Consider the following 17,247-nt stretch of genomic DNA (forward strand, 5'->3'; position numbering starts at 1 on the left):
GACACTGCCTCGTATCTTCTTTCTACTTTTATAGTTAAGCAACCATTTCATGTTTTATTCCTGAAATGCATGTGTCACATTTTATAACACTGTTGACATGAGATGCGTAAGATGCTACAGTAGCTCAGATTGATATAGACGACTTCATCATCATTTTATTTATTTATTTAAGTCATCTTTTTACAAGTTAAATGAAAGGAAAAACAACACCATCTGCCTCTGGCTGTAGATTTGAGGTGTTGAGGATCAATTGCTCTGCACACTTTCAGACAAAAAATAATTTTCTGGAGCAGCTTCTTTGAAATGTTGTGTTAGCACTCAGTCTGTTGGTGTTTTTTGTTGCAGCTGCTGTGTGTTGTGTCTGCTGAGACCAATGATGTGATTTTCTGACATTGAATTATTAATCTCCACACCCTGATTTATGTTGGACCTTGTGTTGCTGCACATACCAAAGTAGCAGATGTGCTGGAAGACTCCCACTTAACCAGTGGTCCCGTGGATTTACAGATGCAGTGTTGTGCAAAGGTTTTGAGCCACAAATATGTATTGTAACGTGCAAACATAAATGAATATACGGTATATAGGACAAAAACAGAGCTTGTACAATTCTAACAAGACTGAAAGACAATATTTGGGATGAGCACCTGTGTTCTTCACCACAGCCTGAACTATCTAAAGCAGCTTTCCTGTCATTTCTTTAAGTTGTCTTCAGGAATAGTTCTCCAGGCTTCTTGAAGGACAGTCAAAGCTCTTTTTCGCATGTTGGCTGCCTTTTTTGTTCTCTGTCAAGATGATTGCACACTGCTTCAATAATGTTGAGGTCCAGGCTCTGGAGAAAGCTCAGTGTTTTTCAATTTAGATATCCCTTTACTGCATTGGCAGTGTATTTGGTGTCACTGTCATAACAAAAAAAAGGAAGTTGTTGCCAATCATATAATATTGTATGATGGATCAAAATCTGACTGTACTTTTCTTGATTCATATTTACATCAGATTTGACAAGATCCCCAACACTAGGGCTGAAATACAGAATCTACACCATGTTTTACATATGGCTGTGAAAACCTCTCTCCTGACCTTGTCCATACATACTTATAACTGATTTTTATTTATTTTTTATTTTTATTTTTATGGCTTCATCACTCCACAAGACCTGTTACTACTGATTTTCAGACACTTTTCTGGAATTTGGCAAATCTCAGCCATTTCTGTCTGTCTCCCTTCCTTCAGAATAGCTTTTTGTCAGCCACCCTTTCACAGAGACCACTTCTGATGAAGGTTCAGTTAACAGTAGATAGATAAGATGAAGGGTCAGATACATCTCTCAGGTCCTTTGTCAGGTCTTGGCTGACATGACTTTCAGATACCGTTCACCTGCTTTGGACAGTTTTTAAGGCCTGACACTTCTTTTGTCCACTGCTTGTCCAGTTTCCTCTTTTTTTCCCACTAACTAAAGAAATGGAAACAAATGGTGTGACTGGCAGCAAGTAAATAAAGGACCTAAAGATACTGTTGTTCTTTTGCTAAGTTGTCAGTTATGTGTAGACGCGACACTGGATCATCCATTGAGTTAGGTGCTTTTTTTTTTAATACTTTAATGATTTGTAGGTCAGTGTTAAGTGACTTTAAGAACCAGAAAAAAAACATTCCTCCAAAAATGGGTCAGGAATGGCGACTGCACTGAAAATAAGCATCAGATGCCAAAGAAATACTTTAAAAGGCCAGTGTGATGGGCTGAGTTGGGTAGGAGGAGTCCTAGGAATTATTAGAAAAATAGGGTTTCCATTTATTTAACCCTAAAAATTATATTTACAAAAGTAATAAATGTTGAGCTCATAAAAGAGGTCAAAGAAACAAAAATTAACTCAGGCAAAGAACTGCAAACTTAACAAACCAAACAACTGCCCAAACAAACATAACTGACCTAAACAGGAAATGACACACAAGGGTATATATGATGGCTGATCACATCACTATGACACACGAGGGGTAACTAAACAAAACACAATCATAAACCACAAAAACCATGCAGTACAGGCTAGTTTGTTAATAAACTAAATACCAAAGAAGAACATCAAAACCACTGAACCCTAAACTCAAATATCTAATCAAATATAAAAACTTTCCAAACCAATCAATAAACTTATTGGAAACTAAAGTGTGTTATTGTGTTCAAATGAAGAAATGAAAATACACAAAAGTTACCGACTTTAGAGTGTGGCCATGGGTTTGGGCATGCAAGCAGGCTTCTTGGAAGCAAAATGCGAAGAAAGGAGGAGTGGCTCAAGACTTGCACAGTAGTGTAAAACTCACATGATGAGCATATAAAACACAACATATTTAGTATTTTATTCTGGGTTAACTTAGTCACATTTTTGTGTCCATCAGTTACACAGTGAGTGTTTGTGTAAATCGACTTTAACTACCTGACTTGTCGTGTTTTCCCTTACTTTTTTTATTATTTATTTTTGTATGCACATGTTTGTTCCATCTGTCTGTGATCACGACTTATACTTAAGATAGTGTGAGCAGCTTTCAGAGATTCATCCTAAAGAGCAGCAGGGGATGCAAGTGTTCAAACGCTTAGTGTAGGCAGATTATTTTCTATGCTCAGCACCACCTTTCACTGGAACAAACAGGATTCTCTGCGACTAGATTTACTTCTGCTAAAAAGTCTTTCCTCAGTTAGTTCTAAATGTATACATCTGTCGCATGGCTAATCAGGGGGGAAAAAAGGGACCCACAACACTCAGTGGCTGAAATGAAAGGAGACATTCTCTAACCTCTGGCCAAGAATGACTCTCATATCTTGTGCCTGTCATCTTTAAAAAGGTCTTTGATCCAAGTATGTATTAAATCTTACCCATTGCCATGATTGTGCTTGAAGATGTGCGTGCACACATGCGTACACACCTCCCAAAGCTGCACTTTCTTTGAAGTCTTATGAAAGGACTTTGGTTTAAGTGGGACTATGCACATTTCATTAGCTGGGACCATCAACACCAGAGGCCAGTTGAATGCACGTGTTTCATAAATACAGTTTCTATCAGTATCAGTGTTCATGTGTTGCCATACACACACGCTGCCTCTGGCCTTAGTCTGTCAACAGGGCCACATTTAAGAGGCTGCAAATACTGAATGGTTCATGGTTGATTTACCCCCCCCCCCCCCCCATTTAAAAAAAAAAAAAAAAAAATTAAGGCCAGACAAGGTCCAAGAAATTGGGGGGAAAGGCCCCTTGTCACTGTAACAGCTGCTGTCCTCCTGTAGTGTTGGGCTATTCACAAACACACGCTGAGGATATGTGTTGAAGGTAGTCTTTATCTCAGGTGAGTTGGTACAGCACCTTTTTGTCAGCGATTGCTGTCTCTGTGCTTGATCCTTTAGAGCTGGAGTTGCCTCATTTTGCCCCATGTTGACTTTCTTGAGTCTTTCAATATCCAGATGAATCTTCCTTTCAGTCCATACTCCTCATTAAATAGAAGTGAGCTCCAGTAATGCTGAACATGTGCTTTTGTGCAGCAAATCACATTGTAGTTGTTTGTGGTCAGTGCTACTCCTCTACTAAATACACTGCTCGAAGAAATCAGAGTAACACTTTTTGATCTGATGCAGGATCACCATGCACTAGTTGTGCATTTGGCTGTTGTGGGTGTCACTGCTGGTAAATGGACTGATTCTTATATAGCACTTTTCTACTCAACTGTAGTGCTCACAGCACTTTATACAACATGCATCAGTCACACATTTATACAAGCACTTTTTCCTATGCTTTTCCTACCTGTGCTTTCTATCGAACAATCAAAGACAATGGTCCAAATTGAGTCCACGATGCCAGTGAACGCTCTTGGTGAACCCCAAGAGCATATCTCGGATACTTTGGCATGCAGACTGTAGCAGCCAGAGATCGAACCACCAACCTTCCAGTTAGTAGATGACCTGCTCTACCTCCTGAGCACCAGCCACCAATACTAGAGGTAGACAATGCTTGGACCATACGGAGGTTACAGTGGTAGTCCAACATCTTTCAATCTTCTGTACCTAGGCCTGTGCTTGTTACGGCACACATGTGCCATTGCCAGGAAGTTCTATGTCTCCCCGGCATGGAGGCAATTCCAGGAGAAAGACAGTTACTCTAGGGTAGCTGGACAGGGTCATAGAAGTTCCTTAATCTATCAGGAGGACCGGTATCTGCTACCTTTGTACAAAGACGAACAGGGTGAACACTGCCACACCAAACAATCAGAAGCAGGCTTCATGAAATTGGCCTGAGAGCCAGAGATCCTTTTATGGGCCCTAGGCTGACTGCCTGGCACCAGTTAACCTAACATTAATGTGTTTGGAAACCACTGCACCACTGTGCCGAAGAGATGTAGATCCTAAGTTTATATCCAGGACACAATATGAAAAGTTTGCTCACATCACACGCAACACAAGCAATCCAGGACAACCTCAAGTCGATGATTCATTCCCTTCAAATACAGCAGACTGGATGCAGCTTAATAACAAATGAAATAAAGACTGTTCATCTGCCCACCGCTGCCTTGTGGAGTTTCTCTCCAACAGAAGTATCACAAAAAGATACTTCGGATGTTGTTTTTGGCTCTTATCTCTGCGCAGGGCAGAACAGGTAGAAGTGACTGAGTAGGTGTTTGAAAATAAAGACAAGCTGCTATCTGCACCAGCCAAGCTTTTAACAGTAGTCCGTGCACGTCCAAACCAAGTAAAGATAGAGATGCATTTGTAGCAGTGCCACATTGTCTCCACTGCTGATATTCCACTGATTGAATGGGCTTTTCCTATATATAGGATATAATTAGTAACACTGTTTTAGACAAATACAGAATAACTGGTTTCTGAAGATGGCACTAAACCTTTTAAAAAAACATTTGCTGGACACTTATTCCTCAAGCTTACTATTTCCCCCTTACTCTATCCTCTTCCTTTAATAGTGTTTGCTTATTCTATATATGTATTATAGTGATGTTTTTATGAGGACTTTTGTAAGTCTAACCAAATTCTATTATTAGAATTTGAAGCACAATATGCGTGGCCTCAGGAGACGAGCGATGATACAGGCTGCCTTCCAGTTGCTGGCTGTAGTTCAGATACAAATATTGTGAAAGGTCGTCCATCACTTTTTATGACTTTTTTTGTCACAGCTTACATGTTTTGTTTTGTTTTCCCCCCCTCTTCAAAGGCTTAATCATTTCAAAATCTTCGAAGAGGAGCGTAGCTCATAATCTAGTTTAGTCTGCACTTCACACAAAGTCATTCTCCTTCTAAAACACCTAATTAGGGGACATATTTTGGCCCCACTGAGGGTCCAGGTGTGCCGAGTCAGGCTTCAGTATGGAGACGTGTCTTCTCATCTCCTGCCAGAAAGCTAAGTGTCAGCATGCGTCCCAGCACAACACAGACTCCTTGTTCCTTTTCTTAACGGCCTACACTGCTAACACAAAGACAAAGGTCTCTCTCAGCAGCCTTGCCGGGCGCAGCTCGCATACTCTTTTCAAACGCACCATTCCCCGCCATTCCCGTCACTCCACCTTCAGTCATCGCAATCTTCTGTCATCATCTAGATCAACTAGCACGCTCCGTCTTTAATCAGCGCCCCGTCATCGCCTTTATCGGCCCGCCTACACTGCATTCCACGCTGTCATGTGTACATACACACACACGAAGACACATATGTGCATGTTGATGGACAGTAGGCAGGGAAGGGAAGTTCTTTTTAATCAAAACAGTGTAGGAAGAAGCTGTCTGTTTAGGCTGGACTTTGATCATTGTCTTCTGAAAGTCTGAATCTTGATCAAGTTTTTGACAGTGGAAAAGAGACTGAAATACCTCAACGCTGTCATTGTGTATGCTGGAGTCATTTGATCTGATGCAGGATCACCATGTTCAGATATTTAAATCGATGAAGTTATAGGCTTTTTATGATGCCCTATGTTGATGTACCAGCACTTTACTGCCACCAGCGTTAAATGTCAGTAATTTAAGAGATGTGGCTAGACTTTGAAATTGCCAGTAATATCAGGCAATTTTCACACACTGACCCATCTAACAACTGATTATTGTCTGTTACTGGAATTGTAGAAAGAAAATGCGGCCTGTGCAGTTTGCTATTATGGAAGCATTCATTAACTTTTACATTTTCAGCTGGTATCACTATGAGTTTATTCTTATGTCTCAATTTGGGTAATAAGTTTAAACAGTAGCCAGAATGTAACAGAGGAACAACAGCTGACTAGAAACATGTGCATCTGAGTTGTTTTTTTTGTTTGTTTTTAACTTGAGTCTTCGTATGCTTACATGACAGTAAAGTTTATCTCGTCTTTTCTCTTACAAAGGGGTCTTCTAAAAGTTTGCCATGTGGAGCAGGGAAGGATTTTCAGCTACAAATTTTATTAGCATGTAATAGTATTACACATTTTTGGAGTAATTATCATTTATTGTCAATGAGTGAAGTGAGAGGATCATTCAGCTGCACCGTTAGCCACATGTTAGCTTCGATACGTTCATATCAGTGACCTGATTTCTGTGGAGCATGCGATCCTCTGACTTATGCTCATTTTCCCGTGCTGACGCCCTTGGCGGTTCAAGCTGTTTGATTTCGTAACAACTTGTGTGTCCAGGAGCAAACGATGAGAGAGCTCGAGCTCCGGGTGAAACAGCAGTCAGCAGAAGGGGAGAAGGGCAACACGCTGCGTCAGAAAGTGACACAGGAGAAGGCTGAGCTGGAGATCCACATTGCATCTATCAGCACTGAACTCCAGGAGGCCAACAGACGGTATGAACCTGTTTGGCGTGTGGTATAGGGGTGGATTGAAAGATAAAGAGGAGAAGAGTAGCTAGTGCTAATATTGAAAGCTTTTCAACACTAACCAGCTTTTCATGACTAGGTTTTACTGCCATGTGCTTTTTAATTTAAATGTCTTCTTCACATCTTAAGAAAGCTTTATGTAATCTATTGCTAGTGTGCAGCGGATGGACAGTAAAAATGGTGTATGAATAGAAACGGATCTGTATGTGTGAAACTCTTTCGTGAAGTCTGAGTCAAGCTGTTAGCTTTTCACAGGATTATGATCCTGCAGAAGGAGAAGGAGGAGCTGAGCGAGCAGCATGAGCAGGCCACGCAGAAGCTCCAAGTCAAGTACGAGACCGACTTGAGCCACTTGCACCATGAGCATGCTCTCTCCGCTGCTAAGGTTCACATTACCACAACACACTCACACGTATCTCCCTCGGCCTGCTAAATTTTGCTGCTGACTGATTAATAACACACAACTTTTAGCAAATCTCTCCACTCTCTATTGCAGGCGTCTGAGGTGATGGCAGATTTAGAGAAAACTGTGGCTCAGATCAAACAGCAGCTCGAGGACAGTGAACATCGAAGACACCAACAAGTCAGGGTATGATATGATTCGGGTGGCGACGCTCATTTTAAACCTCTGTTTCGTCACTGCAACAATACGAGCTTTAAAAGTGCTTGTCATTAGCAGCTCTCGCTGACCTATTGATTCGACTCTGCTTCCTTTCAGGATCAAGAGATGAAGTTTCAGCAGGAAAAAGATGAACTGCTGATCAGCTGTGAGAAAAAGGTAGTGTGTTCCTGTTCCATAAGGAAAAATCCATCTGCCAAGCTCAGTAACCTCCTGTCATTATATCAAAACCACCCCTGAACAAAGTGATTAGTGGAGATCAAAGCTTGGAGCCGCATGTTCCTCATGGTTCTCTGCTCTTGTAAAATCCTAAAAGCCTCAGTTAACAGGTAGATGTTAGGCTGGCGCAAAGGAAGGCAGGATGGTAAGTTGGTAATTTAGATCAAGAATTATTAAGTTGTAAAAATAAGAAACAAGTTAGAAGCAAATTGAAATAAACATTTTTTTTGGGGGGGGGGGGTGTCTGTCTGAAGTATGCACTGTCTCTGTACCCAGGCCTGTGCTTGATTACCCCCTCTCCTTTGAGAGACCCCTTTTAAAGCCATAGAGCAGCCATAAAGCATAAAGTACAAAGGCTATTGTTAATGATCTGAGCTGGACCAGACTAGGCCAGGCCAGACTTCATAGGTAAAGATCAGGTTTAAGCTCCACACTGCAGCTGGGTCATCTTCAAAGTGCCACATCTTGGTGGCAGGCTGGCATACACATCTGGCTGCCTGTGAGTGATACACCTGCAAAAACTTAGCAGGCATGTGTGTTCTTTATTTGGGGTCAAGGAGGATTTAAATTAAGCTTCCCTCAGTGGATTGCTTTTGATGTGTGTGTGTGTGTGTGTGTGTGTGTGTGTGTGTGTGTGTGTGTGTGTGTGTGTGTGTGTGTGTGTGTGTGTGTGTGTGTGTGTGTGTGTATTTCTTTCTTTGCCCTCGTAATCCACCTGTATTTTTTTTCCCCTACCTTTTCCTCTTCTTTGTTTGCTTCACGAGGTGACGGGGGAATGAAAGACAGACAAGTCCGTTGTTCATTTTCCTTTTTGTTTACTCTGGAAAGATTCCTCGCTCCGCTCCCGAGGAGTGCTAAAGGATACACAAGAAGGAGACTGTGGTATGGTATCTGGACATGAGAAGGTCCCATATGGCTGCCATAGATTCAGATTGAGAGGCCCTCTAAGGCAGGCGGGATGGGCTCAGCTACTTTTGATGGGGTGATAGAAGAGATGAGACCAGATGCACAAGGTCACAGGCAGAAGAGTTTCCTTGAGTGATGTTTGATGGTGTCTGCTTTTGCACTCACTCGCACCTCTCTCTCTGTTCCTCCTATACTCTCATCCTCGCTCCCTCTTCCTCTCTCTCTCCCTCTCTATCTGTCTAAGGTTTTGGCACTTCAAACTGAGGCAGAGAAGGAAAAGGCAGAGGCTAAAAGGAAGATAGCCAAACTGGAAGAAGCACTCAGGTATGATGGGAAAAGGCTAAACAGAGAGTTGTGTTGAATTAAAGACGTTTCATGGGTAATTACATCCTGGGTCTATGCTTTAGACTCCATTGATAATTATTTAGTCTGTTTAAGATACTTCATCAGCATTTCAGCATCAGATGTCTTTCCAAAATCCAACAGAATGAGGAGTAAAAGGACGATCAGGCAGATTTTCAGGCACAAACACAATACAGAACCAACCCAGTCATATTCTGACGTTGTCACATTGCCGTTGTGGCAGGTACATGGAGAGTCACGGTGCATTATCACTATCTATACTGAAACCGGCAGCAAAGTTTCCAACATGTCTAATGTTAGCAAGCATGATTTTTTTTTTTTTTTAAGAGTCATTAATATCACAGATTTGGGCCTCGATTTTGTGGCTTCAGACTTTATTAAAAGGAGTTGTTTATGTCTACTGACTTTGAGTCTTTGATCATAAAAACAGCGTGTATGAATTCTGTTTTAAGGCGGAGTTTGGCTTTAACAAGTCAACCCTTGCGCGCTCTCTTTGATCTCTTCTCATAACTGAAACTAGTACTGAGTTGAGAGCCTTGAAAGTCTCAGAGCTTCACATGTGACTGGTGTTTGCGATGACTTGATGAAAACTGGCAAATCTAATCCTATTGTATAAACCGAGTAGTCTCTATAGTAATGAAAGCTGATAAACAAAACTGTCGACTTTGACACAATCATACGGCTGATATTTAATGGACGAGAAACAGCCTGGGTATTGGTTAATATTAAAAAGTGTTATGGGGTGATGCACATTGAGTCAAGAAAATTAAAAAACATGAACGCTACACTGATCAATATTTGATATCAACAATTGATAAAATGGCAAAGTAATGACGTGCGGTGAATCCACCAACAGTTCTTGTTTAATTCACTTTTCCTCAGCCTCCACTCAGCTTACTACCATCATTCAGCAATTTGTTTCAATTCAGTCTCATGATTCTCATCAGTCCTGTTTCCAGATGCAGCATACAGCTGTTTTGAATAAACTAAAAAGCCATATATTTCCCACAGGAGTAAGTGAGGGTGGCCTGTAACACAGTATTTAACAATAAATATGCTCTTTTTAAGTCAGTGAGATACCCATCATTGCTCAATTGTGAAATCTGTTAAAGTAACCATATTCTGTCATTTATATACATGATTGCTTCACTCAGACATACTCATACGATTACTGAACATTGTCAGTGTCACTCTAGTGAAGGGTAAATACACTTTTGGATTGTTTAGTTCTCTCCATCTTTGTCGCCAGAAGGAAGACCTATGCGTATGTGCGCCTTCAACCCTTTCTGCCATCCAGACTGGTCCTCAGTCACTAATATCTCTTTAGAAATGTTCAAAAAATTAGTGCAGACACAAAATAGGCATTGGATTAAGTGCTTCCTCTGGATTAAAAGTGGTTAAGAAAGAAAAGTAAAAAGTAAAACTCACTGTGGCTCAAGTTTAAAAAAAAAAAGAAAAAAGAAGTATGTATGGAGTATGAAAGGCGATCAGTATTAAAAAGATGTCCAAGATGAGCCATATTCTCCAGCATCTGTGGAAAAGTGTCAAACATTTTGACTAAGTGACGACATCCAGCAAGGATGAGGATTCAATGAAGGATAAGATGAGAAGTATTAATAACATTAATAATGCTATGTTGTTGGTATGTTTGGTCTAAGGCACATATACAAAGATTGTGGAGCCCCGTGGTCCACAACAATCAAGTTTTCAGTGAGCTGCACAAAGAAGCTCAAAGACATATGGAGTCTTAAGCATGTGCATTTCATTAATGTGTCTGCAACACATTCAGACAACTGCTGTGACAACTTTTAAGGACACGCAATCGAATGGTGGCGAAGGATGTCTGAAGGGGAGGAATGTCAGTGTTTCTTTGGGCCTGTCTGATTGTTAAATACACAACGCTTTGCAAACACATTGACTATGTTTTCAGCATGATATACTGCTGCAGCTCCTGCTTCGAGGCAGTTGTGTTGAGCGTTGAAAGTGCAGATTTAACTGTTTCCAATAATGATTGCTCACGTACATTGCGTGGTTCAAGAAGTTATTGTAGTGCACAAATGCAGGGCAATGAAACAGCTTTACCTAAATGGAATGTAGCCACACCTAAATAGTGTTGTTAATTAAACTTGTAGCTACAATGTTTCAGAATGCCTACTATAGAGGAAAATATTATTAAAGGAATGGATAAAAAATAACATGTAATCTACTCTAAATGCCACATCCAACACTAACTCCTTTAGCTTCAACACTCTCTTCTATCCAGAGCTGCATATGTTGAAATGCTCGACTTCAGCAGACTGCAGACAATCAGCAAACCAACCAGCGAGCCAGTCAGTACATTCCACTGGGTAATTAATCCCATACAGGGCCATATTACTTGGCCACAAGCAGATTATAGTTTCTGTGGCAAGACTAGATCATGTTCTGCACAATTAAACAGAGCGCCGGCTCGGCCTATTCAGCAACTGTAGCTCCAGTTCCAGCTATACATGGCCCAAGCTCGTCACAGTGCCATCACTCACCCCGAGTGGGTTTTAGCTGTTTGTTGTAGCATAATAGAAACCCAAAGGTCTTCCAGGGTTCTTCTTCTATGGTCAAAGTGGTCTTAGACAAACACTAACAATAACACTGTGGCTGTTTGAGGAAAAGATTGTATGGTTGTTACTCCTCTTCCTTTCTTTCAGTCACCATGATGCAACAAAAAAACACATTTTTGTAGCATTTAGTAAATATCGGTGTAAATATCATAAGGGAACACTGATGGTTGTGTTTTCTTATTGTTTGCTTGTCATTGTCAGCCCAGCTACAGAGAACGTCCTTAAACACAGCAGACGGATCCGTTTGTGCATAAATTATCCTTGTTGTTAGTATCAGTAACGAGCCAGTCATTCCCTCGTTTAAACACTGAAAACGGCAAGTGGCCCGTTGGGCTCTTAGCTAATTAAATACTCAGGCTGCATACACACGCACACACTTTCTCGAACACACTGAGCAGCCTGATGTCTGCTACCTGCCTGCTGCCGTGGCAACACTGACGGCCTTTAAAGGCGATCCAGCAGAACTTCAAAGTCAAAGCAAGACCGCACGCAGGTGTGTGTGTGTGTGTGTGTGTGTGTGTGTGTGTGTGTGTGTGTGTGTGTGTGTGTGTGTGTGTGTGTGTGTGTGTGTGTGTGTGAAGATTGGAGGATGAATGATAAAATTAAACAAATAGAACTGCTCAAGAAACCTCCTCCTTCAGATACTCTGCGATACATGCATCTGTATAATGCATGCACAATGATCCATGCAGACTATGTGAACATAGATTTATTATTAACAGTCTTTGCCTATATAAAAAAAAATATTTAAAAAATCCACAAATTTATATTTTTTTCTTAATAAGTTGATGCGACTGCTGGTTGTGCATTTTTAATGGATCTGATTATTCATATGTAGCATAAGTAAGTGATACCCATTCAAAGTCTAAGAAGAATATGATCTTCTTGTCCTGTCATGCAAATAAGCATTGCTGTGTCAGTTTGAGTTCCTGGTCTGTGTTACTATGGCAACAACAACAGAAAGCACTACAAAGCTGCGCTGGGAACAAGTTTCTCTCCTTTTTTTTCATCCCAACGTGCCTCAGATCATTACAGGGCATTAGCATGGAGATGGAGAGATACACCACAGATAGTGGTGGTTGTGGATGGGGTAGTAAAGAGAGGAGGGAGCTCATCTGGGGAACAGCTTGCCTGCTTTGCAGCAACGACCTCCAAATCACAATTTGGGGAAAATAGAAAACCACTCAAATTTTTAGAGTAGAGAAAAAGAAAAAGGTTGTAGATTATGGCGTTTCTTTTCTCTCTGAGACGCAGGCATCGTTTTATTTTTCATGCCGCCCTTCCTAGAACTTGTATCCCAGCTGCGTTAAACAAAACCACATCTTTACTAAGGCGTGGTGCAAACTTTGGTTTTGTCTCTCTGATTATTTACACTTTGGAGTGGCTGAAGTAGCACTTGACTGTGAGCGGCTATCCAGTTTCACACGCGGCATCATTAATATGATGTTTCAGTCTTTGATTTATTTAACAATCCATCTCTAGTTTAAAGTTTGTCGCTTCCCTACTAATGTTGATTTTTTTTTTCTTCTTTTTCGGGGGGGGGGAAACGTCGCCTTTTTTCACTGTTTATTCTCTAATCAGCTCTTGGCAACGTGTGTTTCCTTCTGGCTGCGTGTCATTGTTCACCTTGTGCATACCCATATGCATGCATGAGATAGGGTCCCTCATGCATGTCCTTCTACTCTTAAAGATAAAGAATTCATCCAATGCCTTCTTTCATGCTAGTGTGTGTGTGCGCACACTTTTTCTACAACTGGGTGTGTCTTTGAAGTGGTCTTATCTTTCTCAGCATTCCTCTCCCATGACAGGAGGGATGGAGGGAAATAGGGATGGGGTCCTGAGAGGGACCAGAGGTAGCCAAGCAGGGGCCATCCAGCAGCACGGTTAATGTTCAGGTGCAGGAGGAGCAGGTGGAGGTATGGATCCTGAATATTGAGAAGCTTCAGTGGGGCTCAATATTGACTCCCATGATAACTACTTTGAAAGGGGGAGTTGGGAATGGGTTAAGAATCAGTTCAATACCACAGATTTGACAAAATGAATATTCTGTCCTTTAAATAGATTTTGATAGATTTTTTTAAATGAATACTTATTTGTATGTTTATTATTCAAGCTTGTAATGATCAGATAGCACTGCAAGGATATAACTGAGTCAGTCTAACCAGTATTTCCTCCTATTTCTGAATACTGAATTAGTAAAGTAGATAATGAATAAAAATGAGCAGTAATTCTGGTTATTTGTTATTCAGCTGTTATTTGTCATATTTAATCACCCCATCACTTAATGGTCTTACATTTTAATATCCTGCTTTAATGATTTTTAATTGGTTTTCTCTGCTTTCACGGTCGTCACTCGAAACCAAGCTTGGCATTTCTACGCGAAGCTGGTTTTCTTCCAAATCTGCGCTGAGAGTCTGAATTTAGACCAGCAGGCTCGCTTAGAGCTGATGGTTCAGACTGCACGGATTGTCTTCAGGGCTTTCATTGTTTCACTCAACTTCATCTTCCACTGCATTATGTTTGGGATATGTAAATACAGTAGTCTCACTTTAGGGACTTGTGCCTAGTTGATTTAGCATGTTTCCATTGTAGTCTGCATAATTTGTAAAGCCAAATAGCATTTTAAGCCAACAGCAGAGACAGGAAAACCAACTTAGAACAACATTTTCCTAGATTTATCTCAAACTTTTATTAAAAAATTGCTCCATTTAGTTTTTTATTGCTGTAGTTTGAATCGGATGTATAGAGAGCACAAATAACAGCCTTCCCTCGGCGTGTCTGCGCTACACTAAAGCGACAAGTTGTTTGGAGGGAACAACTTTTTCTTTAACGCCTTGGAACTGAGCGAGCTCCAGAGCTGGTTTGAACAATGACAAACATATATTGTTCTTTGTCTTTTTGCTCCGTCCCACCCACCATGTTTATCCACCTACATACTGCTACTGCCAGTGTGTGTTGCACCAGATTCATTATTCTCTCTCCTTATTGGTGTTTAGGTGTTTTTGAGGTACGACTCACTAACTAGTGTGAGGTAAAGTCGTTTTTCTTCTTCTTCTCCGGGGATTATGCGAGAGCATAAACTTCACAGCAAAGTTTGAAATGTCATCATGTCAGATGTCATATCCTTCTAGTTCTCGAGCAAAGCACTCCAAAGCGATTCCCTTTGCAACTTCTCCGAGATGTGGAAATCAGCTACTTAGTTATTGCATTGTCGAGTATTTCTGTGACTGATCTGGTCTAAGATATATCAGAAAATACTGAAATATATTCAAAATGTAGCATCTCCACTGGCCAATTGATGTGTCTTATTTTTGCTCCACAAATTCATATTCAGCTTGACTGAGAAAAACTGGAAAGCGGTTGCCTTTGAGCAACCGCTTGTTGTTCTTTTGATTATTCAACTTAGTTGTTGCATCTTTGATTCATCGTTTTGCCACAAAATCTTTGGGGTTTGGCAAACTGCTAGAAGGTTGGGGCTTAAATTAAAAAAATAAAGGTCAACAGTCATGTCTTTAAAGATGCTACCGAGGCAGCTGTTCCCTGCAGGCACGCGGACGACTACATGTGTAGATGCCACTGTAGGCGGAGGGCTGTGCTCTTTACGTTTGTGGCTGTTTTTTTGTTTAATTTATTAAAGTGAAATGCTGCTCATAAACAAGGCCAGAACTGTAGGTTGGCTTTAAAGCCATCCAGCTCGACGATGCTCTGTTTTCTATTCCCTCTTTTCTACCCTTTCTGCCTTTAATATTTTCTTGCCCTTGTGCTATCTCTCTTTTGTGTTCACTTATTTGTGGTCTGTCTCTTATTCTGTGTCTGTTTCTGTCTTCTTCTTTTTTTTGCCACTCTCTCTCCCTTTCTCTTTCTCTGGGGATGCAGATGAAAACCAAGCCTGTTTTATTTTTTCTTCAGAGGGCGCTGAATATTTCAGTTTTGCATTTTCTCTCTTTTTATGTGCTCTCGCTTTTTTTCTCCGAGCCCCTTTGATGTGTCTGTGGATTCGTTATCATTCCGTTTGGATGAGCTCACAGACGCAGATGTGGAGGCACTCACATGCACTTGGCTCTCTCTCTCACACACACACACAAACACACACTCACACTGACTCTCTGGCTTTTTATGCTAGAGACCAGCGGCATCCATATGTAAGCGTGCATTCTGGTCTGTTTGTCAGTCTTTTCCATGTGCTGCTCCACCCACATCACAGCCCATACAATTCTTAAATGCTCTTGCTTACATGAAAAGAATATTTGCATAAGCAATTAAGAGTTTCGTCTTTGTGCACAGACGTCAGCGGGTGCTTTTGTGTCAACTGCATGCGTGAGCCTATATACAGTAACTTCATTGTGTATCCGCCATGTGCTCGCGCACTCACACAGGCGGCACGTGGCACCGTGTGGTCAGAGGAGTCCGGAATATGCCGGCATCCCCGCACCCCTCCTGTCTGCCAGGCGGCTGGATGGCGGAAGCTCCTTCACCCTCTCTAGTACACAAACACTCTTCTCTCTTTGCCGCCCTCTCTTCCTCCCCTTTAAACAGCTGTTTAAGGATTGAGGGATAAGAGGACTTCCTCTTTAGCGAAGGCACATCTTTAATTTGAGCCTCCTCTCCTTCCACTTTTCTGACCAGAGATCCATTTAAAGCCAACAGGCCGCCCTGGCGCTGGCACCCCTCTCCTTCCCTTTCCCTCTCCATTTCTCTCTGCCAGGCCTCCTTGACTCCTTTTTCGCTGTCCTCTCATCTCACCCTCGTTGCTCTGTTATTGATGGTGACACGCTGTCTACCGCTGTAGTGACCACACACGTTCACACGTGCACACACACACACACACACACACACACACACACACACAGTTATGCTCCCGAGATTCCCCGAAGAGGCCAAGCGTTCACCTGCTCTCCTCAGCTTAAGAGCATAATATGTTTCAATCTGTCACATACTTGAAGTTAGCTACAGTCACTTTTTTTTCTTCCTGTGTATTCTCTGAGGTATAGGCCCAGCAGCCAGCTCCAACTTACTCATAGTGCACTCCTTGAGTAGAGTTGTCAGTCACGCAGAGAGTTTGGGATTGTGGCTCATGAACAAAGGCCTCTGTACACGCACGTGAGCGCGCACGCACGCGCAGGCTCAGTTGTCTCTCAAGCGAGACACACACCCAATTCTTTTCTCCCTCTCTCTCTCTCTACGCTCTCCTCTTGGAAGTTTTAAAAAAAACTTGCTATTTCTGTGACATCCATTTTTCCATCTTCCTCTCTCTTTTCCTCTTTTTTTTCTCTTTTTTCCATCTCAGTCTCCCCACATATCCTTTGTGTCTGTCTGAGTCCGGAAGGCAGTCGTGCAACAAGACTGATTAATAATTACAGAGTACACAAAATTGGGAAAGAGGCAAAAAAAAAAAAAACACTTTGTCGTTTGATGTCCAACATGAGAGAAACCAAAATTACAAAGAGACAGAACTCTATAAAGAGGAGAGAAAGCTTGCACATTCCTTTCTCAATCCTCTGCTTTTGTTCTCTGCTGTTTTGTTTTATTAATTTTTTTTATTTTATTGCCTCCTCTGTTTTTGCTGGGGGGGTTTTATTGCCTCAGTTTCAGTTCTGTCTTTATAAACACCTAAAGTTGTTTCTTTGATTACAGGAAGAGATTAACCACTTTACAAAGCTGCAAACCACTATATGCCTTTCTTTAGATGTACTTCCAATTTTTCATTTAATTTATTT

At 41.4% G+C, this 17,247-nt stretch overlaps 1 protein-coding gene across 6 annotated transcripts in view; it reads left to right on the plus strand.

Moving 5' to 3' along the window:
- cep112 (centrosomal protein 112) overlaps nucleotides 1-17,247 on the plus strand; it is a 169,401-nt gene that overhangs the window by 40,205 nt on the left and 111,949 nt on the right. For all 6 annotated transcript variants that reach the window (XM_082532002.1, XM_082532005.1, XM_082532003.1 and 3 more), the window contains 5 exons: nucleotides 6,639-6,793; nucleotides 7,082-7,211; nucleotides 7,323-7,415; nucleotides 7,545-7,604; nucleotides 8,815-8,894. In XM_082532002.1, the coding sequence (XP_082388128.1) occupies nucleotides 6,639-6,793; nucleotides 7,082-7,211; nucleotides 7,323-7,415; nucleotides 7,545-7,604; nucleotides 8,815-8,894 (518 nt within the window). The remainder of the gene's footprint in view (nucleotides 1-6,638; nucleotides 6,794-7,081; nucleotides 7,212-7,322; nucleotides 7,416-7,544; nucleotides 7,605-8,814; nucleotides 8,895-17,247) is intronic.

The sequence above is a fragment of the Aulonocara stuartgranti genome (assembly GCF_965226115.1).
Source record: "Aulonocara stuartgranti genome assembly, chromosome: 4".
Classification (NCBI taxonomy): domain Eukaryota; kingdom Metazoa; phylum Chordata; class Actinopteri; order Cichliformes; family Cichlidae; genus Aulonocara; species Aulonocara stuartgranti.